The sequence below is a fragment of the Cygnus olor genome, chromosome 11 (assembly GCF_009769625.2).
Source record: "Cygnus olor isolate bCygOlo1 chromosome 11, bCygOlo1.pri.v2, whole genome shotgun sequence".
NCBI classification, from domain to species: Eukaryota; Metazoa; Chordata; class Aves; order Anseriformes; family Anatidae; genus Cygnus; species Cygnus olor.
Genome location: NC_049179.1, coordinates 2888637 through 2914057, shown reverse-complemented (window position 1 = coordinate 2914057; position 25421 = coordinate 2888637). Strand labels below are relative to the sequence as shown.

Below are 25421 nucleotides of genomic sequence, written 5' to 3'. Positions count from 1 at the left end.
CAGATTCAGTAGAAAGCACAAAACAAATATTTTTCTTGCCATGTATAATCCAGATACTCTTCTTAAACTTTGATTTCATCATCACAGCAAAATAATACTGATGTGTAATTCGGCTTGAGCCAGATGATATCCTGAATCATAAAATTTTCTTTTCTTCCCCAAAATAAAAAAATTAAAAAAAATCCCAAAGATCAAAAGAAATTCAAAACGAAAATCCCCAGACCTTCAAAAATCTGCACAATGGATTATGAAACTAGACATGAGGAGCATGGTCCTGACTGTAATTTCTCATTCTCATGTGAAACTATGAGCATTTTCACAATAGTTTCCATTCTACCATAGACAGGATGACAGTTCAGATCAGTTGTTATCAACTGTTTAAGTATTAAGTATAAATGACAGTTCATGTGTGTATATAGGTAACGTATATATGCAATTTGTAGCAAATATAAATACATGTAATTTGATTTTTCATCATAATTAGTAAAACCGGAAATCTCAAGAGAAAGGAAAATCGACAAATAGCAGCCTACTAAACCCAGAGAACTGCCATTAAAACACTTACCGTGGCCCTAAAATCAGCATAGCTAGGTTTTATTATTTTGCACATATTATTTAAAACATATCAGCAGTAGCATTTAATAAATATTCTCTGTTGTCAATCATTGTGGATGATGAAGCTCCTTCAGCATGCTCTGAAAAATGAATACATAAAAATGGCACCTTCTCACTCAGTATATCAGCTACCCATGTGGTTCCAGTCACATCTGCTGACTTCAGTGAAAAAAAACACTGAAGTTTGTTACTTTTTACACACCTCATTCTTGAACAGATTAACTCTTAGGAATGAACTAGAACATCTCGTCTTCCCCGTTCACTGCAAATCTAAAGGAAAAGTTTTAGAATGCAAGGAAGTACCCCCCTCCACTTTTTTTCTTCTCTCCTTTTTTTTTTTTTTTTTTGTAATGTAGAAGAGTTAAGTGCCAACTTAGAAAATTTCTTCCAGAATTGCTCGCCATGATACTGGCCTGAACACAAGGCATCCTAGAGTATCCTTTAGAGGTAGAACTAAAAGCATGAATATGATTTAAATGTTTTCCTTCACACACCTCTCCATGTCCTCAAAGTTTGGTGACTGTCACACAATTCAACAGCTATGCTTTTGAGCTTCACGCCCACTACCTTCAGAGTGGCCTCCATTTTTCCCAGTCCATCTAATGAATGATCTCAGATTGTCCCTAGGTTTCTCCTGGCACATATCTGCTATTCCTCAGCTCCATTGACAGTTTATGTACTGACTCAAAGACTATTGGGCTTTAGTGTGGACAACAGAGCCATGCATAGCTAACAAAACACACAAAAACTCTCACAGAATATTTCATTCACAGTCCACTTTCCAAATGCTTTTCTCCTTCCCCTCCTGAATGTCAGTTCTCCATTTCAGCAATAGAAATGGGAAGTCCATCTCCCAACAAGTCTTCCTCATATATCAAAAACTGCCATGAAATATAATAGTACTATTGTAAAATTTTTTTTGAGCACACAACCCCAATTTATGTATTTGTTGATTTACTTTTAAAAAGTATAGGCATGTAGCACTGTATGAATAATATTATGTACGTTAAAAACATGCACAAAAGTTGAAATTAAAAAAAAAGAGACATGAAATAAACAATGTTCTAAATATTTTTTTTTATTAATGGTACAAAAATACTTTTTGTTATCTCAGAAATTATCATTAATATTTTTAGTGAGAATAAAGTAATTGAATAGGCTTCATTATTAATGAAAATCTTGATTTAACAGTTTGTGATATAGTGATTTAAGATCTGGTTTTAAGTCAAGTTTATTTTGGTACTTGATTTAATGGCTGCCATAGTTGAAAAAGATATCTCATGAAGAAGATACATAAATCCAAATGGAAGAAGTGCATCATTGACTACACCTACTAAACCATGACATACTTTTTCTGTCCCATCCACCAGTTACGCAAAGGGTTTTGTTGAAATTCAGCCATTCATTTTTCCAGATGTCAATCAGTTCTTGCAAACTAATTAAACTAAATTTTTGCATTTTTGTATTTTTACCAAATGGGTTCAAAGCACATTGGAAACCCCTCATTTGGAAGATTTTTTAACAAAGTAGAAAATTCTGTGTCCATGTTTTTTAAGTGTACAGATAAGAGTTTTGGTAGGTGACTTTTGGCAGCAAAGTCTATATGGAAACATTTTCAAATATCTGTTTTCAAAATGTTCTTTCAATAGCACTTTCAAAAAATGTTTCCATTCTCACTAAATGTTAAAATGTCACCTTTGCCCTGAAAAGATAGTTTAAATGTGTTTATTTTTTGGGAAGAAAAAAAAAAAACAAAAGAAACACAAACTTCATCAAGGAAGAAGTCAACAAATTTGGAATACTTGTCTTTTTGTAAGAAAAAAATTTCTTACTCATCGTTAAGTTTGACAACTTATTTATGTGCTCTGTCATGAAATAACTGGGATTTTTGTGGTCATTCTCCATATCATTAATAAGTATTATACAGAGTCTATTTAAAGGTCTTGCTTTTATAAAATTAACCACACCAATGACAGCCTGTAGCACTTGGTGCATTTCTGGCTCCACAATATTTGCTGCAATAACAGAAGAAAGAGCAGTAACAATATATAGTTTGTGCTATATCTGTAACCTTTTGTCAGAATCCATTTTTTTAATCCAGTTAATAGAACCATTCCACCACTTGCCAATTTTTCCATAAGACTTTGTTTTTTATTAAAGAAGTTTTTTACTGTTGAGAATATACTCATTCTGGTACATCTTTCCTTTAGAGTCTCACAGAAAAAAAAAAAAGTAATTAATGAATTTTATTATTGAAATGGATTCTAGCAAGTGCTACACACTGAGACATGTTAGAAATATCTGTTTTCAGCCAACTCTAAAGTAAACTGCTTACACTGTTTAATTTTTTCTATTTGTTTCTTCAAATCTTCAGCAATATTTTCTATGCATCTTCCAACAGTATTTGTTGACAAAGCAATGCATTTTAGTTTGTCTCCATAGTTTTCCATATGTTATTTTAACCATCTTTACTGTGTCAGGAAGAACAAGCATTTCTGTATGTGGATTTTTTATTTTTGCAATTGAGTTAGAAACCTTCAAAGAGGCTTCTAAAAATTCATCATAAAGTTTAATGAAATTTTTAGAGTGCTGGATTCAGTATCACATGACTGTAGACACTGCTGATTAAAACTGATTAGATCATTAGATAAGAAGGTATTTTGTTTTGTTTGTTTGTGCTCATATTATTAGCATTACCTTCAAAATGCAGTTTTTTGCAGGAATCTTTTTGAGCCACTTTCCATTTTGTGATGGTTAGTTTGGTTAAAACTAGATAATATAATCCATAAACCCGTTTATCTGAACACATAAACTACACTATGTCAGAATATGATGAAAGTGAATGAATGAGTAAGGGTGCCACTGAGCAGCCCTCTGTGCTGTGGAATCCCCACTCTTTGCCCAGGACTCCTTGTGTTTGTACCCTACCTTACACAGGTGCCTCTCCCACATGGACTGAATCAGCCCAGTGCCAGTGTCAAGCTGTATATTAAATATTAGTAAAATTTAATTTCTTTCTTATCTCTTAGATTAAAAAACATTAGTTCTAATATTTTCTTTCAGCACCCCAATGCACACAAACCCAACATTGGAGACCCCAAGTCTAGCCTGTTTCTCCAGTTATCAGCATACTTCACTTGATAATGTTTGGGGTTCTCTTGCAGCACATACTGGCACTTCTGGTCCTATTTATTAATACTTGTGCTGTATACCAAGGAATATGGTGAATATTGTAGTGCAACTGTTGGAAGGTATTAAGGGGTATTTCAGAGGAAATGTACAAAAGCTCACTTAAAATGTAATATGAACTACATTTTTGGGACTTGCAATTGTGACAAAGCCATTAGCTTTTATTTGAGCCAAAATGCTGTATTTTGATCACAGCTTTACCTGCCCAACTCACTTCTGTTCCTATACCAGCAGTGTGAAAGTGATATGAACAAAGCAAGGTTCAAAACTGAAGACACAAAATCTGTTTTATAATAATAGAAGATATTTGTGTGGCCTGTGGAACACTTATTTCTGATGTCAAGCTTCAAGTCACACAGACCCCCATCAATTTGTTATTCTTTCAGATATGGCAGAAAAGGAGAAAGAAAAGAGACGTTTTCTTATTTTCCCTTTCCACTCGGTGGGTCTGATATGAAAGTAGCTGAGCTTTATGAAAGTATAAAACTATGCTTATGGAATGTTTTTTCCGAGCAGAACCAAATATTCAGGCACAAATGCTGCTGGCATTAGCTGCACTGCAGAAGATGACCTAACAGTATAAAATACACAGGGGAAATTATACCCTACTTGCTGCTCCTGATGAGAAGCATAGTAAAAACTTCACCTATAAAGTACCCATAAAATTTGACTGCAGCAAATGCCTTGCAGCCTGGCTTAAGAAGTTTGGGGTTAAGGATAAGTGCAGGGCAAAACATTTTGTATTTATTTTTTATTTTTTCCCCCTCCTTAAAAGATGGATACATCATTGTGCCAGTGAGGGAAAGAATTAGCAGTCTTCTATAACCCAAAACATTTACTTAGAAGTATATATCTCTGAAACACCAGCAGGGAAAGATTACTACTATTACCTCTCCAGATTATTATCATTTTGCTTATTTGACACCTGTGAAGCCATATCCAGATGAAGTACTGTTTCTGCACTTTAAAGCTCTCCAGTAAACAAGACTGACAAACTGGAAAAGGTCCAATGAAAAGGTGCCAGTTTGGTTAGAGTAAGCAGTATATGAGAAAGAGCTAAAGATGTTGGGTTTTCTTATCCTGGAGAAAAAGGAAGCTGAGAGAAAATCTAACTGCAGCCCTCAAATACCAAAAAAGCAGTTAAGAGTGAAAATGAAGTCAGATTCTTAAAACTGCTCAGTGAAATAATAAGAAGCTACAGCTGTAAGCTGCAGCAAGGGAAATCCCAGCTGTATATAAGGAAAACAATTTTACAATGTGAGTGGTTAATTGCTGAAACTGGTTGGCCAGTGAGCAGGAGATTGCCCAGAGATGATGTGGAATCTCCACCCTTGGAGAGTTTCGAATCTAGTATGGACAAAGCCCTGAACTTTGAAGTTAGCCCTGCTTTTATATATCGCCTCTTGCCGAGGCTCCGGGGGCAGACGCGTTCTGCAGCGGAGTGGGGCATCAAGACAGGCAGGGCTTTTTTTTCGGCATCGAGGCCACTCGAAGCAGCCGAGGGATCCGCCAGGACCTGGCAGCCCTCGTGAGGGAGGCTAACGAGGCGTAGGCGGAGCCAGCAGCGCCTCCTCCCCGGCTGTTCAAAAGCAGCCCCTAGGGAGCATGAGCGACCAGGGTGGGCAAGCAGGGTGTGGTGCGGCAGTTCACGCAGGCAGGGCGAGCAGGGAGGGGCCCTTGCCGCTGTCTTACAGCGGTCTTTCTCTTCAGTACTGGTAGCCTGCTTGCGAGAAACCTGGCCATGGTATCGACCAGGCAGAAAAACATGGCCTCCGCATCTCTTGCAGCCTGTCCAGCCGCGGTCACTGATGTGGCTACTCAGACGGAGGGCTCGGGGAAACACACCGTCGTCCAGGTCTTGGGCTGCAGGGTGTGCCCGAGTCTTCTGTCCGTATCCAACAGCAGCAGTGAGGGGTATGCCTGTGGGAGGTGTGCCCAGGTTGAAGAGCTGCTCAAACAGGTAGCGGAGCTTCGGGAGGAGGTGAGCAGGCTCAGGAGCATCAGGAAGTCAGAGAGGGAAATTGACTGGTGGAGGTGTACTCTACCCTCTCTGAGACAGACTTAGGAGCCTGCTGCAGCACAGGTGCCTTCTGCTACGCCGAAGACAAAAGTCCCCTCATCCCACAATGTAGTAAGAGGGGACCTAGGCCATGGGGGGGGGAATGGAGGCAGGTTCCTGTTCAGGGTGGTAGGCAAGCCCTGTCCCTGCCCACCTCACCTTCCCATCTACCCTTATGTAACAGGTACGAGGCTCTACAACACCATAGTCAGAACAATGAAGTAGATGAAAGCCTGTCTCAGTTGGAGAGGGTGCCTAAGGCAAGGCAACCTACCCCCTGCATTGCTACATCGTCTGTCAAGAAAGACAGAAGGGTTATTGTCATGGGGGACTCCCTTTTGAAAGGGACAGAGGGCCCGATATGCCGACCGGACCCAACCCACAGGGAAGTCTGTTGTCTCCCCAGGGCTTGGGTGAGAGACTTAGCTAAGAAAGTCAAGCACCTGGTACAGCCCACCAACTACTACCCGCTACTGGTCTTTCAGGCTGGTAATGACGAGGTAGCAACGAGAAGTCTGAGAGCAATCAAAAGGGACTTTAGGGCTTTGGGGAAACTACTTAAAGGATCAGGGGCACAGGTTGTGTTTGCCTCTGTCCTTCTGATAGGGGGGATCACTGCTGACAAGCGGGCTCACCACATTAACACGTGGCTTCGGGACTGGTGCAACTGACAGAACTTCAGGTTTTTCGATCAGGGGAAGGTCTACGTGACGCCAGGCCTGCTGTCATCAGATGGGATGTGCCTCTGTCAGAGAGGGGTAAGGATTTTGGATCAGGAGTTGGCAGGGCTGATAGGCAGGGCTGATAGATAGGGCTTTAAACTAGAGTTGAAGGGGGAAGGGGATAAAACCAGGCATGCCGGTGATGAGCTAAGGGATGGTGCGCTAGAGTCAGAGGGACTGTGTGCCAGTGAGGTCCTTCGGTCGGCTCCACAAGTGTATGTTGGGAAGCGCATTTGAAGTGCTTCTACACAAACGCACGCAGTATGAGGAATAAAATGGATGAGCTAGAAGTCTTGGCCAAGTCCCACAGCTACGACATCATCGGCATAAGCGAAACCTGGTGAGATGAGTCCTGTGGCTGGTGTGCTGCAATAGATGGTTACAGGCTCTTCAGGAGGGACAGGCAGGGTAGGCGAGGTGGCGGGGTGGCCATGTACGTGAAGCATGGGCTGGACTGCGTGGAACTTCAAGTTGGGGATGGCAAAGTTGAGAGCCTCTGGGTAAGGATTAAGGGACGAACAAATAAAGGGGATGTCGTTGTGGGAGTCTATTACAGACCACCTGGCCAGGATGACAACACTGATGAATTATTCTTTGCAGAACTAAGAGATGCCTCAAGATCGGCTCCCCTCGTCCTTATGGGGGATTTCAACTTGCCAGATGTCAACTGGGATCACCACACAGCTGACACGAGCAAGTCCAGGAGGTTCATAAAGCACCTAGATGATAACTTCTTGGTGCAGGTGCTAAGGGAGCCAACTAGGAAAGGTGCCCTCCTTGATCTGTTGCTGGAGAACAGAGAGGGTCTTGTGGGAGACATGGCAATTGGCGGCCATCTCGGTCATAGTGACCATGAAGTGGTTGAGTTTAGAATTTATGGTGACAGAAGGAAAACTGCCACCAAAACTTCAGCCCTGGATATGGGGAAAGCAGACTTCAGGCTGCTCAGGGAACTAGTCAGCAAGGTCCCCTGGGAAGCTGCTTTTGAAGGCATAGGCGTCCATCAGTGCTGGTCAATCTTTAAGCACTGCCTCCTAAAAGCACAAGATCAGGCGATTCCAAAATATCGGAAGGCAGGCAGGTGGGGCAGAAGGCTGGCCTGGCTGACCAGGGATCTTCTACGGGAGCTTAGGCGGAAAAAGAAAGTGTAGGGCTACTGGAGGGAGGGTCAGGCGACGAGGAAGGAATACAGGGATGCTGTTCGTGTTTGTAGGGAGAAAATTTGTGGGGCCAAAGCCTAACTGGAGTTGAAGCTGGCCATGTCTGTGAGAGACAACAAAAAAGGTTTTTTTAGATATGTTAACAGAAAAAGGAGAACCAAAGAAAACATAGGTCCGCTACTTGATGGGGAAGGTCTCCTCACAGACAATGACACAGGCAAAGCAGAGACGTTTAATGCCCTCTTCGCCTCTGTCTTCAACACTGTTGATGGGCTTCGGGACCCTGGGTGCCCTGAGCTGGAGGACCATGATGGTGGGAATGACAAACTCCCTACCGACCCTGAACGTGTGTGGGATTTGCTGCTCCACCTGGATCCATACAAGTCCATGGGTCCGGATGGGATCCATCCTAGGGTGCTTAAAGAGCTGGCTGATGTCATCACGGGACCTCTCTCAATTATTTTTCAACAATCCTGGGAATCTGGAGAGGTCCCAGTAGACTGGAAACTGGCAAATTTTCAAGAAGGGTAAGAGAGAAGACCCTAGCAATTACAGGCCTGTCAGTCTCACGTCAGTGCCTGGTAAAATTATGGAGAAGATGATCCTTGAAGTTATTGAAGTGCACCTGGGGAACAATGCAGTCATTGGTCCCAGCCAACATGGGTTCATGAGGATAGGTCCTGCCTAACAAATTTGATTTCCTCTTATGATAAGATCACCCATCTAGTTGATCAAGGGAAACCAGCTGATGTGATCTTTTTGGACTTCAGCAAGGCTTTTGACACGGTTTCCCATAGGATCCTACTGGACAAAATGTCCAGCATACAACTTAACAAAACCATCATACGATGGGTGAGCAATTGGCTGACAGGCAGGGCTCAAAGGGTTGTGGTTAATGGGGCCACATCTGGCTGGTGGATGGTCACTAGTGGGGTCCCTCAAGGCTCCATTTTAGGGCCAGTCCTCTTCAATGTCTTTATAAATTATTTGGATGTAGGACTAGAAGGTGTTTTGAGCAAATTTGCCGACGACACCAAACTTGGAGGAGTTGTGGACTCTGATGAGGGTGGAAAGGCCTTGCAGAGAGATCTGGACAGATTGGAGAGCTGGGCGATCACCAACCACATGAATTTTAACAAAGGCAAGGGCCGGGTCCTGCACCTGGGACAGGGCAACCCTGGCTATACGTACAGACTGGGTGATGAGACGCTGGGGAGCAGCCCCGCAGAGAGGGATCTGGGGGTTGTGGTTGACAGCAAGTTGAATATAAGCCAGCAGTGTGCCCTGGCAGCCAGGAAGGCCAACCGTATCCTGGGACGCATCAAGCACGGCATTGCTAGTCGCTCGAGGGAAGTGATTGTCCCGCTCTATTCTGTGCTGGTCCGGACTCACCTTGAGTACTGTGTGCAGTTCTGGGCACCACAGTACAAGAAGGACATTAAACTGTTGGAGAGTGTCCAGAAGAGGGCGACGAAGATGGTGAAGGGCCTAGAGGGGAAGACGTATGAGGAGCGGCTGAGGGCACTGGGCCTGTTCAGCCTGGAGAAGAGGAGGTTGAGGGGGGACCTCGTCACAGTCTACAACTTCCTCGCGAAGGGGAGTGGAGAGGCAGGTGAGCTATTCACTGTAAACACCAGTGATAGGACCCGCGGGAATGGTGTTAAGCTGAGGCGGGGGAAGTTTAGGCTGGACATCAGGAAGAGGTTCTTCACTGAGAGGGTGGTCGCACACTGGAACAGCCTCCCCAGGGGCGCAGTCACTGCACCAAGCCTGTCTGAATTTAAAAAGCGATTGGACTGTGCACTTAGTCACGTGGTCTAAACTTTGGGCAGACCTGTGCAGTGCCAAGAGTTGGACTAGATGATCCTTATGGGTCCCTTCCAACTTGGGATATTCTATGATTCTATGATAAGTCAGAAATTCCTTCCAACATCACTTCCTAAATTATTTTACAGTTCCTTTGTGAGGATTGTCTTGATTCTGCAGAACTAAAATCACTATGAGTTTTACTTCTAAAAGAAAAGAGCCAAACCATTCAACAATACAAATGAGTTTTGTACCAACACTAGTAAACTGATAATTACCCTGCACATAGAGTGTATGAAAACATTTGCACATTTACTGAGTAACTGGCAAAGATAATGCCATTTATGTGCTTGGGTATCCTATCATTTGGCTCATAAAGAGCAGTAAAGGACAATCCTGTATTTTTTGTAACAGTGTGAATATATTTGGTCTTACAGAACATATACAGAAAATATTTTGTAAAATCTGTTGGGAAAATTACCCTACATAAAGGTGTGAAACATCAGCACCAAGAACTGATGTTTTAGGAAAGTTTCTATAAAGTAGCAAGAAGTTGCTTGACCTTAATTCAGGCAATAAAAATGGATAAATCTCAAAACAATGGGGTGTGAAATTGTTGAGCTGTAGTGTTAATAGTTTTTCAATTGTCATCAACTTTAACTCTTGTAATTGGTTAACAGGGGCAAAAAAAATAAAAATTCTTAAGCACAGGAGATACTGGTAGGAGGTAGAAGAAACAGAACAAGATCTTTTACTTATCTTCCTCCCTATAGAAGTGGAATATAAAGTACTTTTGCCAACAACTCTTACTTAAAACACTTCCAGTTAGGATGTTACAAATTTGGCCAATTATAGATGCACCAAATTCACAATTTAACATACAGTTCCAGCTCTAACTACAATAAATCTTACTCCTGAACCAGGGGACTAGGAAGGAGAGAACTCTTAGATCACACAAGTCAGAAGAAAATTTACCTGTGATGGTTATTTTTGCTGACCATTTGGATGTCCCATCTAAAACACTTTGTTTTGCTGCCTTTGTATATTGTACAAAATCTTCTTTGGAAATATCAAACATTTCCTGGATCACTTCAAACACCTCTGGTCTATTTTTTTCTCTGATCTTCATTCTTTCCTTCATAGCACTAATAATGTTCTGTGTTTTATCTTCTGCACCATGTTTGGAACTTTTTTCAGCAGCTCCTGAAATCACAGAAAAGGTCAACACATTTATTAAAATATTGCTTTCTTAGTTATTTTTTTTTCTCCAGACAATTAGTTCTCCAGACAATTTTTCATACTGCAGTACTCAAAGCAGATGTATGTTTCATGGGATAATACCAAGACTCTTATAGTTATTCTTTGTGATACCTAAAAATTATCAATTGACTTAGTTTAATATGACAAGTTAATATTCAACTTCAACCAGTTACATGTTATATGCAGAAATATTTGTTGAATCAGTACTATCCAGTACTGATCGATACTGTGAAAACATCAGAACACCTGAATTTTCTTATACGGTTAGTCACGCTGATTCTTTCAGAAGGGTGTACAGAAGTGTTCAGTATCTGACACTGTTTGTTCTGACCTTTGCCTCTGTTACTAGTTAGTTAAATTTAAATAATGAATTTACAAATAATTTCTAAAATTTCATATTCTTTTTTCTCTAATTCAGCGCAATATCTTCATTTCTTTCTCTCTCTCCTTTTACAGTAGGATGATACAGGAAACATGTTTGTTCCATTAGGACAAAAATATTATTAACAAAACCAATGTTTAAACCAGCTAATATTTCCACCTCATTTTTCAGAGAATTTTTAGTTTGACAGCAAAGAGATTAACCTGGATTCCTGCTATGCTCTCCCACAGTGGAAATCTAATGAACAATAGAAAGAAGCAGGCATAGCAGCATCAGATAGTTTCTTGACCACTTCCAGATACATCTCAGTATTTACTGACTCTGCCTGCACTCCAGGAAAGTTTTTTCATTCCTTACTTGAACAGTGTTCATAAAAAATGTATAAATTGCAATTATCACATAAATTCACTTAATGGAAGCATTCAAAATCTATTTAATTTAAGTATTGTGATTAGTTTGAGACTACCCTAACTGCCAAACAGTTCTGTAACACTGACTTGACTTCCTCACTCCAGATCAGAGTCTATCACACTTTGTTTCTTCTTCTTTAAACCTCATGAGTGAGCAAAATCAGTTCACAAAAGCTCTGTGCTAACACTGGAATGTTCTGTTCCCTGTCTCTCATAGAGTAGATATGACGTTCAGGTTGCAACTGAATAGATTAAAGAAAATGAAGTTCTAGCACTGGGACCAGCCAGGGAAAGAATACTCTGTTTAATAAACAATTGCGTTTCTGGAAAGAAATAGATGGGGTTAGAGAATCTTATGAAATCTAGTTTTGCATACTAAGAATTATGTGAATCTGCATTACCCTGCTCTTAACAGCTGCAGACCAGGGGTAGGATTTGAGGGAGAGATCTGTAGTCTCCTTCCTTCCTATTATGAAGTAGAAAGATACAGGCCTATTAGTAGATGCAAACTTCAGGGCAGAAGAAAGCAGAGAACCTCCTAAATAAAACAAATATATTTACAACAAAGAAATGCATTTCTTTGCTGCAAAGGCCAGTCTCAATAGAAACTGAATGATGGAACACAGGTTTTGCAGGATCAGTTTTGAGACAGAGTAACATTTGTTTTTGCTGATATGCTGGTAATCATCCATATATCACCTGGAGTGCAACCTGACAGCACACTTTGTTCTCACAGTACTACCAAATATCAAAAAACATAAGAAGAAAGCTGAACAGTAGGCACTAAATTGTGATATTAAAACTCAATCAACACAATACATGTGCTTGTGTGTTATCAAACTTCATGTCTTTTTGTAAAATGCTTCTTGAGTAACCACTCAGGTGAATAATATATATGGAATAGAGAGGTTCTACTCTTCAGTAAAATTTTCATTATTAGTAATTTCAGTAAGTGTATGAGGATGATAGAAGAGATTAAAGTATATTATCTATGTGATAATGACTACTAGACTGTATTAACCTATGATGGTATGTCAGGTCTATCCTATAAAATAATTCTGGAAAAGAAATAAAATACTCAAGCAGTGGTGCTGATTTGTCTGGGACTTCAAAACCACTGCAGCTTTTACTGCAAATAAATAAATTAAAGTATAAGGACACCATGCTGTTACAGGTTTTATTCATAATTCTTCCCAAGAGAGTTGTGGAGAGTCTTCTCTCTCTAAAAGTCATAACCAATCTCAGAGGCACTTTACAGTTCTCTTTATAAAGTGCCCTCTGTCTGTCAGTATAAAGTGTTTCTGATCAATGTCTCTGCAATACACATTGCATTGGAATAACTTACAAAAACATGTCCATACTTTTTATCTTGTGTGTGTGTATGAGGAAGGAAATATCAGACTTTTGTTGTCAGAATGGTATTACAAATATTGGAAGCATAAACTGAAATCCCTGCAGTGCTAAGCAGGCTATTCCAATTCTTGATGAGACTAAAATCATCATCATCACTAGCAGCAATAAGTATATTACCTTTCCAAAAGGTTGGGAAAATATTATCTAGTTAGTCTTTTTAACACAGCTCCTGAGAGGTACAAAGGATTATTGCTCCTTTTAATGGATGGTTAAAAAAAATAAAAAAATGTTAAACAACTTGCTCTGCAATTAGAATTCAGATATTTTAGTGCTGTTCTCACTGTAGAGGAAACTCAGTTCCTTCTCTACAATACCATCAAACGTCATCATATTTTTTGATGGCAGCTTTGTGCCATTCCCACATGTCCTGTCACTGATTACTAGGGAGAAGAGACTGGCGTCTCTGTCTCCACTTCCCTCCTCAGGAAGCTGTAGAGAGCAATGAGGTCACCTCTTAGTCTCCTTTTCTTAAGATTAGACAACCCAAGTGTTCTCAGCCTCTCCTCATAAGACATGAGGAGATTAAGGACACTAAAATTAGGAATTAATACAAAAAGAATTAAATGCAACCATGAAATCAAATACCATCTGGAGAGTTATCCAGTAATTTTATTTCATGAGTTGATGATCACTGAGCTGCCTGGAAATTGAGACAGGTGGTTCCTGCAAGATGAATGAAAGCAATGTTTTCCATTTTCTTTTAAGGATATAATATCATAACCTAGGGACAAACCATGGACACATTCTGAATGACAATTGTGGATTTCTGTAGAAATTCTTACTGATTTTTGAGACAGTATAAAATTGGAATATGCATCAAAATGCAAAATTAAAAAAAGTTTTATGAAAAATCAGCATAGCCTTCTATTTCTACTAAATTTTTATTACAACTGTTTTTGCATCTTCTACTGCTGACAGTATCAACAGCTTTTTTCATGCAGTATTGATCAGACAAATTAAGACAGTATCATAACTTACCTTGTGCAATAAGTTAACAAGCTCCTTTTACCCTAGGGGCTAATACAAACTCAGCAAGATTGGAATCAATTGATTTAATATTATACCTAATACTATAAAGAGGCATCTTGCTGAAGGTGAGAAGTCTAACAAATATACTACTGATTTCTTTTTTAAAAACCTAATTTAAAACAAGCTTAGATATTGACCCTAAAGAGCTTTAGATGGTAATTTGTTTCTACAGTCTACATTAGTAGTCATTACATGTAGAATAATAATAATAAAAAAAAAGCTTAGAGGCCAGTATGTCCTAGTGATTATAAGTCAGCCAAAATGATGACTGCGCTAAAAATAACCACAATGAAATGCATTCCTTTCACTTTATGGTGTGTTAACATCAGCTGTCTTTACAAATAGCCATTTATCCAACTGTACTGGTCAATTCTTTTTTTTTTTTTTTTTTTTTCCTGATTGAACGCTGAAGTCCACATACCTTGTTTCACTGATGTTTAAAATGCTTGAAGTAGCATAATATTCAAACTCACTGCATAATGAATCTGATGAAAAAACATGTCAGGATGCTCAAAAACTTTTGTGTACAAATGTGAATATCAGGAGCCTTCAGATCAGTCAAATACTTTTTGTCCATAGTTTATCTTCTAGAGGTTCACTCTTTCAAAACTAAGCTGTTTAATGTTTACAACATGTTTATAGCACAGATGACTAGCAATCCTATTTATTTTTGCCAGCTCTCTCTCAACCTAATCATTTATATATTTGTAAAAATTCTGTGAAGACGATATAGCTCTCAAGTATTTTTTATGTATTTTGGAGCTGGCAATAATTCATGAGCCAGGGAAACTATGGAGTGAGTGAAATTTGTTTCAGATAAATGAAACTGAGGAAAAGCTGAAAATTTTACTCTATGTATTTCAGCTTTAGCCAAGCTTTAGCTGTTACAGGGAAGGATGCATCTTGTGCCAAGTGCATGTTTGTGTTACCTACAAAAACAGCTCATCTCTTATCAATTTGGCCGCAGTTTCTTTCTTTGGAAGTAGGAGAAGTGGGATTGACTTGTAATTATCATTTGAAGGTGTTGTACCACATCCAAGGAAAGGATTGCTAGTTTTGAGTAGTTATAACAGCTCAGCCACTCTGTGGAGGTGTGGCAAAATAAACATTTAAAAACAGTTCCTGTATCCTTGCTTAGGAGGAAGTAAACTGCAACCAAATTAGAGGTAATGTAAACACAGAAATACAAAAGTATTATACTCAGAACTAGCTGACTTGCATGTAGTTTTCCAGTCCAAACAAAAAGATAAAGAAGATGTTTCATCTTAATTCTAGTCCCAAAGTATTTCCTGCTTGATATTTTCCTGGTATATATAGATGATTTGGTATTTGGAAGAGGAAAGATCTGATTTACTCCTCCCATTTTTGTGTTCTTCCCCCTGCCCTGTGGATACTACTATAGTGATTTAACTACTTCTGAAAAGAGAATTACATTTTTAATTGCACTATAATATTCATAAGGTAAATTCGAAAGACCATCTAACAAGTATGTAATATTTATTTTACCTTGCCATCTATATTCTTTAAGATTGCTTTGTTACAATGACTTGAAATAGCAGATATTCTCTCAGCATAATCCTTATTGCTGGTGTACTCAAAAGTATTTACAACCACTAACATATGAACCATATGGGTTTACAGAGATAATTTTAATGAGGTATTTTGATTGCTGAAATCATATTACTATGACTACAATGAGTATCCTTAGTATTTTCTTTATCTTTGCTTTGACATTTCTGTTATTCTGAGTTAAAACAAAGAATGTTAACTTCATGAAAGAAATTGCTCTGGATGCTGCCATATGCAATGGAAAGTAAATAATATACTGATGCTACAAAACATTATTTTGCAACTGACCGGCAACATTCCTCATGTTCCAAGAACAAAATTAACTTTCATAGTTTCTGGCTAGATCCTGAACCAAAGAAAATCAACATGTCTTCACTAATTTCTGATGATTTGGCCCTTTATTTCAGAAAATATCTGAGCATACAGACAAAATCAAAAGGTGTCACATACTGGAAAGTGTTAGATTTACAGAAAATACTCACTCTGCAAACAGTCAGCATTTAGAAGGTCTTGGCACTTCTCATGACATTTAACACCACATTCGGTACATCTCATGCCTTGCCTTGCTATGCCCCAAAGTAGACCTTCACATTCATAACAGTATGTAGGAGTTGTAGCTGTCCAAACTTCAAAGTTATGGGGTGTAGTTGATGATATTGGATAGATCAAAGCCTGCAATGTCTTCTTGAAAACATGTATTTTCTGTTGAGTGAGAAAAAAACATATCAGGACTTCACTTGAAGTACTGCTTCGTACAAGTGAACTTGGAATTAAAGAATGTCATTACACTTCCAATATTAATAATAATAATATCAGAATATGCATAGAAGTATTAATTCATCTTTGAAATACTGATTTACTTATTTCTTCTTGCCCTTTGAAAACAAAGGAAGTCTGGATGACCTTTATGACTGATTACAGAAATGGGAGAATTAAGTTGGAAACAGTTCAGTCAATTATTTTATTAACAGAGCCCTACATACGTTCTTCTATGTCTTGAGGCAGAAATTAAAAAATTTATTAGCATTGCATTCCCTGATGCTTTTTAGTTATCTAACATTATTTCTCAATATTTAAACACTTCCTATGGGGACTTAGGCACACTGCACAGAATATACCTTGATTATATACACTGCTATTCCTTAATACTAATGTCTGAATAATCTCATCATCAAATTAAACCAGGTTAAATTTTATAGTTCTGTATTCCCATTGTAGCATGCTGATGGTTTCCTTTTTAGGAACCAAGATGATTTTTACCTAATAAGCAAGAATGATCCATTCTCTTAGAAACAGACACCCATTTCTTTGACTTTTTTGGCTTATAGCAGCCATGACCAGTTCTAGAAAGAGCACAGTTACCAGCTGTTCACTGATTAGTATTACAAACAACTTGAATCTCAGCTCCTTAGTGCTTAACGAGCTGAAAACTGACAAAGCAGTCACTGGAGTATTATATAAAAGATAGGGTTATATAGCATCACTGATCTGATTTGTTTACTCAAGCTTTGTTTTTAGGCACCCAGATCTTTCAAGTCCTTCAAGTCCAGTTGATTTACTGAAAATAAGAAAAACTCTGCAGTCTGTAAGCAGCAATTGGACTGTACACAAAAATATGACCTTGCTTCATTTTTTCATTAAATGCACAGGTAGCTGCCATGAATGTATTAGAAGTTCTAGACCTATTCCCTTACAAATCAATAGATTGCTTCTGATAGGAAGAAACCACATGAAAAAAGGTAGCACAGTCAGAAGTAGGATATTTCTGAAAATCCGTTCTACCATCACTTCATCTTGTGTGGATGTAACACAAAGTAATGCTGGTTGTGTAGCTGTAGCAAACTGGGGAAAAACGTTTTGGAATTTGTGTGGTTTGTTCATATGAACTTTGTATTTACTGCTACAGTTCTGATTACATATAAAAAAACATGGCTAGGTTAGAATACCAGTTAAGAGTATGAATATACTCAAAGGATTGAACTTCCTTAAGCAACAAGAAATAGCTTAAGGGTGGAGTCAGAGAAACAGAAAAGGAATTTAAACTGGAACCAAGAAAATGCAACCATTATTGTTTGATCTATGTATTTCTTCCACAAGGGCTGTAGCTGCAGTTTTCAACTGATTATACTCAGTTACAGTGCTTGTTAAGACTAATAATTTTAATATTTCTTCACCTGTGGTAAGCACATGTCAAATACAGGATGTTATCCTCTCTAACAGTATGTTGACATGTTCTTGTGTTTATGTGCCTGCATCTCCCCTTGAATATATGGGATACTCTACTACCAATAATTTGTCTGATAAAAATAAAAGATTTATTTTGTACATATTTGCATAACATTGCATACTCAGAGCCATCAAATAATTAACATTTGCTACCACATAAAAACCATTACATTGTAGTTATAAAGCAACTGGTTCATAGTTTCAAGCACTGGAAGTAATGAAAACAAATGGTGTTAAGTAGCTTAGGGTTTAATAGCTGTGATTTAAGGTTGCTAGTTACATTCTAATAACAACTTCTACTCTGTGAAATCACACATTTCATGGGCATTTGATCCTAGCACCTCTGTGTACACTGTAAAGCTAGGAAAAGAAACTAATACAGCAGGAATGACTAAAAAAAATACTGAGTTGCTCTCAAGTGGTCTTTTCTTAGCCTTTTCTAAAAACTTAGCTATCTAGTAACTCTCCTTAAAGAAAGGGAGGTCTATTTTGGTTTAATTTGGAAGTTTAAGAGGGAGTGGGCTAGTCACAACCACCTAAGAAAGAAAAGTTTGTCTTTGTACATATTTCTGCCCCCTGCTCCTCATGTTACAGCTTACTAGCTATGGAGATCAAAAAGAAAACTTCCAAAACAACCCAAAACGAATTTATGCTGCTTGTTGAGGAACTGTGTTTCTTAGAAAGCAGAAACCACCAGGTCTTTGAATATTTCTTTGCAAATGACTCTTACACTCCTGAACTCTGGTAGCATCAGTATAAATCTCACCCTTTCACCCTAATTCAGCCTCACAGATTTTTCATAAGTTGTAAATCATTTTAGTATTCTGCCAGTAACTTTTATCTGCTTCTGAAAGAGCAGTAAGTAATGAAATGGCACAGCTCAAAACGCCTTGTAATATACGTCCTAGTATAAATGAAGTTTTCAGCTGAAAGACACAATCTAAATATCAGTTTTGCTGCTGAATATGATCTTTCCCTTTCTAGGCTTCTGTCTTGTTAATAAAACAAAGCACAATTTTAAAGGAGAATTGTATTTATCTTACTGCTAATAGGCTTTCTTTCCTAGTACTTTGCTCCACTTAAAAGTATCTATTATATGCATGGCAATATTTAGTATTGTTAACATATAGGAGGGTTCTTTATTTATCTGCCTATCCTTCCAAGTGAAGTTTATATCTCTCATATATTACTTCAGATACTTTCTCAATGTCAGCTATGTATTATTTTCACAAAGTTGTGTCTCTACATCTTTGCTCAGTGTTGTGGTTTAGCTGTCCCCTCCCAGCTCCTGCTGCATCCCTAGCCTGCTCGCTAGCAGGACAGAGAGAGGCTGAAAAGTCCTTGGCTTGGTGTAAGCACTGCTCTACAACAATTAAAACATCAGCATGTTATCAGCGCTCTTCTCATTCTAATCCAAAACATAGCACCCTGCCAGTTACTAGGAGGAAAATTAACTCTGTCCTAACTGAAACCAGGACAGATATCCACCCCTTATTCCATACCATTTATGTCATGCTCAGGTTACACTCTTTCCAATACCTTCTAATTAATCACCATTTTCATCTATGATATATAGCAACCATGGTAGCGATGACATACAGTGTTATATGATAATTAACATACTATAATTCAACTCATGGGCTATTCTCACCCAGTATTAGGTCCCCTTGAGGTACACACCGGACCTCCCCATTCTCTTGCATTACCCACCAAGTGCATCCAGGTCCCTGAGCAAAAGCAATCCCACGAATGGGCTTGCCTTTTCCTGAGGCGGGAGTAGCCCAGACTGTCTTACCCAGCATGTTTCTTACGTGCACTACAGGAACTTTATCCCCTTCTACAGTGCGTAACAGGTTTGATTGGGCAGGTCCAGCTCGGTTGGCAGATCCTCTAGTATTGACTAACCAGGTGGCCTTTGCCAAATGTGTTTCCCAATTTTTGAATGTCCCAGCACCCATTGCTTTCAGTGTAGTCTTTAACAGTCCATTGTATCGTTCAACTTTCCCGGAGGCTGGTGCATGATAAGGGATGTGATACACCCACTCAATACCATGTTCTTTGGCCCAAGTGTCTATAAGGTTGTTTCGGAAATGAGTCCCATTGTCTGACTCAATTCTTTCTGGGGTGCCATGTCGCCATAGTACTTGCTTTTCAAGGCCCAGGATAGTGTTCCGGGTGGTGGCATGGGGCACAGGATATGTTTCCAGCCATCCGGTGGTTGCTTCCACCATTGTAAGTACGTGGCGCTTGCCGTTGCGGGTTTGGGGGAGTGTGATGTAATCAATCTGCCAGGCCTCTCCATATTTGTATTTCAGCCATCGTCCTCCATACCAGAGAGGCTTTGACCGTTTGGCTTGTTTAATTGCAGCACATGTTTCACAATCATGAATAACCTGTGTTATAGTGTCCATGGTCAGGTCCACCCCTCGGTCACGAGCCCATCTGTATGTTGCATCTCTACCTTGATGGCCTGAGGTGTCATGGGCCCATCGGGCTATAAATAATTCACCTTTATGTTGCCAGTCCAGGTCCACCTGAGCCACTTCAATCTTAGCAGCCTGATCCACCTGCTGGTTGTTTTGATGTTCTTCAGTAGCCCGATTCTTGGGCACATGAGCATCTACATGGCGTACCTTTACAACCAGGTTCTCTACCCGGGCAGCAATATCTTGCCATAATGCAGCAGCCCAGATGGGTTTGCCCCGGCGTTCCCAGTTGTTCTGCTTCCATTGCTGTAGCCACCCCCACAAGGCATTTGCTACCATCCATGAATCAGTATAGAGATAGAGAACTGGCCACTTTTCTCATTCAGCAATATCTAAGGCCAGCTGAACGGCTTTCACTTCTGCAAACTGACTCGATTCACCTTCTCCCTCAGCAGCTTCTGCAACTCGTCGTGTAGGACTCCATGCAGCAGCTTTCCATCTCCGATGCTTTCCCACAGTACGACAGGACCCATGTAGTGAACAGGGCATATTTCTTCTCATTTTCTGGTAGCTTGTGGTACAGTGGGGCTTCTTCAGCACGGACCACCTCCTCCTCTGATGATATCCCAAAGTACTTGCCTTCTGGCCAGTCCATAATCACTTCCAGGATTCCTGGGCGACTGGGGTTTCCTATTCGAGCCCGCTGAGTAATCAGTGCAACCCACTTGCTCCATGTAGCATCAGTTGCATGATGTGTAGAGGGGACCCTTCCTTTGAACATCCAACCCAGTACCGGCAGTCGGGGTGCCAGGAGGAGCTGCGCTTCAGTACCGACCACTTCCGAAGCAGATTGAACTCCCTCATATGCTGCCAATATCTCCTTTTCGGTTGGAGTATAGCGGGCCTCAGATCCTCTGTATCCCCGACTCCAAAACCCCAGGGGTCGACCTCGAGTTTCCCCAGGTTCTTTCTGCCAGAGGCTCCAGGTGGGACCATTCTCCCCGGCTGCGGTGTAGAGCACATTCTTTACATCTGGTCCTGTTCGGACTGGCCCAAGGGCTACTGCATGAACTATTTCCTGTTTAATTTGTTCAAAGGCTTGTCGTTGCTCAGGGCCCCATTCAAAAGCATTCTTCTTACGAGTTACTTGGTAGAGCGGGTTTACAATCAGACTGTAATTTGGAATATGCATTCTCCAAAACCCCACGACACCTAGGAAAGTTTGTGTTTCCTTTTTGCTAGTTGGTGGAGACATAGCTGTTATCTTGTTGATCACATCCATTGGGATTTGACGACATCCATCTTGCCATTTTATTCCTAAAAACTGGATCTCTCGTGCAGGTCCTTTAACTTTATTTTGTTTTATGGCAAAACCGGCCTTCAGAAGGATTTGGACTATTTTCTTCCCTTTCTCGAAAACTTCCTCTGCAGTGTCACCCCACACATTGATGTCATCGATGTACTGCAGGTGTTCAGGAGCCTCCCCCTGCTCCAGCGCAGACTGGATCAGTCCATGGCAAATGGTAGGGCTATGTTTCCACCCCTGGGGCAGCCGATTCCAAGTATATTGGACTCCCCTCCAAGTGAAAGCAAACTGTGGCCTGCACTCTGCTGCTAGAGGGATGGAGAAAAATGCATTAGCAATATCAATTGTGGCATACCACTTGGCTGCCTTTGATTCCAGTTCGTACTGGAGTTCTACCATGTCCGGCACTGCAGCACTCAGTGGTGGCGTGACTTCGTTCAGGCCACGATAGTCCACTGTTAATCTCCACTCACCATTAGACTTTCGCACTGGCCATATGGGACTATTAAAAGGTGAATGGGTCTTGCTGATCACTCCTTGGCTCTCCAGTTGACGAATTAGCTCATGGATGGGAATCAGGGAGTCTCGGTTGGTGCGATATTGCCGCCGGTGCACAGTTGTGGTAGCGATTGGCACTTGCTGTTCTTCAACCCTCAGCAACCCCACAACAGAAGGGTCCTCTGAGAGACCGGGCAAGGTAGACAACTGTTTAATGTCCTCTGTCTCTAAGGCAGCTATGCCAAAAGCCCAGCGGAACCCTTTTGGGTCCTTGAAATATCCTCTTCTAAGATAGTCTATGCCAAGGATGCACGGAGCATCCGGGCCAGTCACAATACGGTGCTTTTGCCACTCATTTCCGGTTAGACTCACTTCAGCTTCCAATACAGTTAACTGCTGGGATCCCCCTGTCACGCCATAAATACAGATGGGCTCTGGCCCTTTACAGCTTGATGGCATTAGAGTACATTGTGCACCGGTGTCTACTAGAGCCTTATACTTCTGTGTGTCAGACGTGCCAGGCCATCGAATCCACACAGTCCAATAAACTCGGTTGTCCCTTTCCTCCCCCTGGCTGGAGGCAGGGCCCCTCTAGTCCTGGTCAGAATCTTCATTTCTGTGTTTAAAAGACTGCCTGCTAGAAGTTGGAGCAGCAAACTTTTCAGAGAACCCCTTTCTCCCAATTGTTTTCTTTTGCAACTCACGTACTCGTGCCTCTAGGGTCTCAGTAGATTTTCCATCCCAGTTTCTCATGTCCTCTCCATGGTCACGTAGGTAAAACCACAGGGTGGTGCGGGGTGTGTACCCACCATATTGTCTTCTTTGCACAGATGCACGTTTACCCCTAATAGCCGAGACGCTAGTTTGTACAGGTGGGGAAGAAAATACACTCTCTTTAAGTTGGTGGACCTCTTCAAAAAATTTCTCCAAAGTATTCTCTTTTAGTTGGTGGCCACTGGTTCGTTCAGGTGGGGGGGAACATAAATTCTCTTTAAGTTGGTGGACCTCTTCAAAAAGTTTCTCCAAAGTATTCTCTTTTAGTTGGTGGCCACTGGTTTGTTCAGGTGGGGGGGAAGATAAATCCTCTTTAAGTTGGTGGAACTCTTCAGAGAGTTTCTCCACAGCCGAGACGCAGGCCTGTAGGGAAGAGGAGAGATTTCCTTCGTACTCCCGGAGTTGTTTAGCCATGTCACCCACTGTGGGATCTTCACCGTTTTTCCAGGTTATTATTGCCAATGTGCTGGCCCATGTTGATGGTGCATTCCGTACAAACTTCCGCCATATGGGTCGAGTACACTGGACTTCATCTGGATCTGTGGATGTTTGTGCATCGTCTAAGTCCTTATAAATTACTTCCCATATGGCTAATTCCCTCAGGTACTGAATTCCCTTCTCCATGGTGGTCCACTTGACTGGTAGACATACAAGTTCTTCCTTGTAGGGATACCTTCCCTTCACAGCTAACAGGAGACGCCTCCAGAGGCTGTGAGATCGTGCTCCATCTCCAACTGCTTTGTCAATGCTTGCATCTCTAGCAAGGGATCCCAACCGCTTGGCTTCCCTGCCCTCTAATTTCACACCATTGGCTCCAGTGTCCCAGCACCGGAGCAGCCAGGTGACAAGCTGTTCACCTATACAGCGACCAAAATCTTTTCGCACATCTCGTAGCTCACGCTGGTATAGGGTTCGGGTAGTTACTGTTGACTTACTGACATCCTCATCCTCATCTTCATCCTCCTGCACACTTGATGGCCCAGCCTCATCTTCTCCACACCCAGACTTAGCAGAAGACTTTCTGCGTTCTAAACGAGCTGAGTCTCTATACCATTTTTTCACCTTTTCTACAGGGGCAACTTGCACTGCTACAGCTCGCCTCTCCGACCCAGCCACAGGGTCTGCCACAGGGGTTGGAATACCCTCTGCAGGGGCAACTTGCACTGCTACAGTTCGTTTCTCTGACCCAGCCACAGAAGTGGGAACGGCTGCAGGAGCTGGAACGGCTGCGGGAGCTGGAACGGCTGCGGGAGCTGGAGCTGGGACGGCTGCAGGAGCTGGAACGGCTGTGGGAGCCGGAACGGCTGCAGGAGCTGGAGCCGGGATGGCTGCAGGAGCTGGAGCTGGAATGGCTGCAGGAGCCGGGACTGGAACGGCCGCAGGGTCTGTCACTAGGTTGATAGTAGCATCAATTGCAGCTCGATAGGCACAAGGCAGACCCCAGCACGCCACAGTGATTTGTGTCACTTTGGAACTGCCAGAGTCATGACACCTTTTTTTCAAGCATTCTACCAGTTTTTTAGGATTTTGCAGTTGTTCAGGGGTGAATGTCCAAAACACTGGAGGTGCCCACTGCCCTAGAAACCTGCCCATATCCTCCCACACTCCCTGCCACTCGCAAATATCCCGCCTCAAGACAGATCTCCGGATGAGATTCCTAAGTAGTTGTTTAACCTTAAACAAAACCTGAAGCGCATTCAGGAGACATAACAACAAGAACATGCTGGTCTGAGTATCCCAAGGATATTCAACATCTTGGAGAGCTACCGTAACTAGCTCGGGGGATAAGAGGGTGGTGAAGGAGGAAGGGAGAGTGGACAGGTAGGAAAAAATATCTTCCCCTGTCCCCTCCAGAGACTGACTCCCTGATGAAAAAAGGCAATAGGTGTAATTGCTAATAGTTTCTTGAGATATGGTTTCCGAAGTATAGAGTCGACGACAGTGCTGAGTACAAATACCAGGTTAGAGTCATGACCAGATACCTCATCATTTCATAAGCCATCGTTACACCACACAGTACCATAACAATCTTAAACCAGGGCCCGGAAAGGATAAACAGCATGACAGAGAGCACATACAGAAAGTAACTTGCTATAAAACTCAATTTGGGAAACAGGCACAGCAGACTTGAGATTAAGGCAATCAACATTGTGACTAGCAACTATTAAGCAGGTCGAATACTTATACCAATTTTAGTTTAACACACTCTGGTCAAATCTGTCGATATCTCAACCCTTCGGGCCCCACATTGGGCGCCAAATGGACTGTTGTGGTTTAGCCCGGCTGGCAGTCAAACACCACACAGCCGTTCGCTCACCCTCCCCCCTCCCTCTCCGGGATGGGGGAGAGAAACGGGAAAGTGAAGTCTGTGAGTTGAGATAAAGACAGTTTATTAAGACAGGGAAAAGAATAACAACAATAATAATAATAATAATAGTATTAATAGTAATAATGTGTACGAAATAAGTGATGCACAATGCAATTGCTCACCACCCGTTGACCGATGCCCAGCCTATCCCCGAGCAGCCGGCCCCCCCCTCCACCCTGGCTAGCCACCCCTATATATTGTTCAGCATG

At 41.2% G+C, this 25421-nt stretch overlaps 1 protein-coding gene across 12 annotated transcripts in view; it reads right to left on the bottom strand.

The window, feature by feature from the left end:
- Positions 1-25421, bottom strand: part of UNC13C (unc-13 homolog C) — a 222125-nt gene that overhangs the window by 93408 nt on the left and 103296 nt on the right. For all 12 annotated transcript variants that reach the window (XM_040569745.1, XM_040569746.1, XM_040569747.1 and 9 more), the window contains 2 exons: positions 16097-16316; positions 10527-10754 (listed from right to left, as the gene is read on the bottom strand). In XM_040569745.1, coding sequence (XP_040425679.1) covers positions 10527-10754; positions 16097-16316 — 448 coding nt within the window. The remainder of the gene's footprint in view (positions 1-10526; positions 10755-16096; positions 16317-25421) is intronic.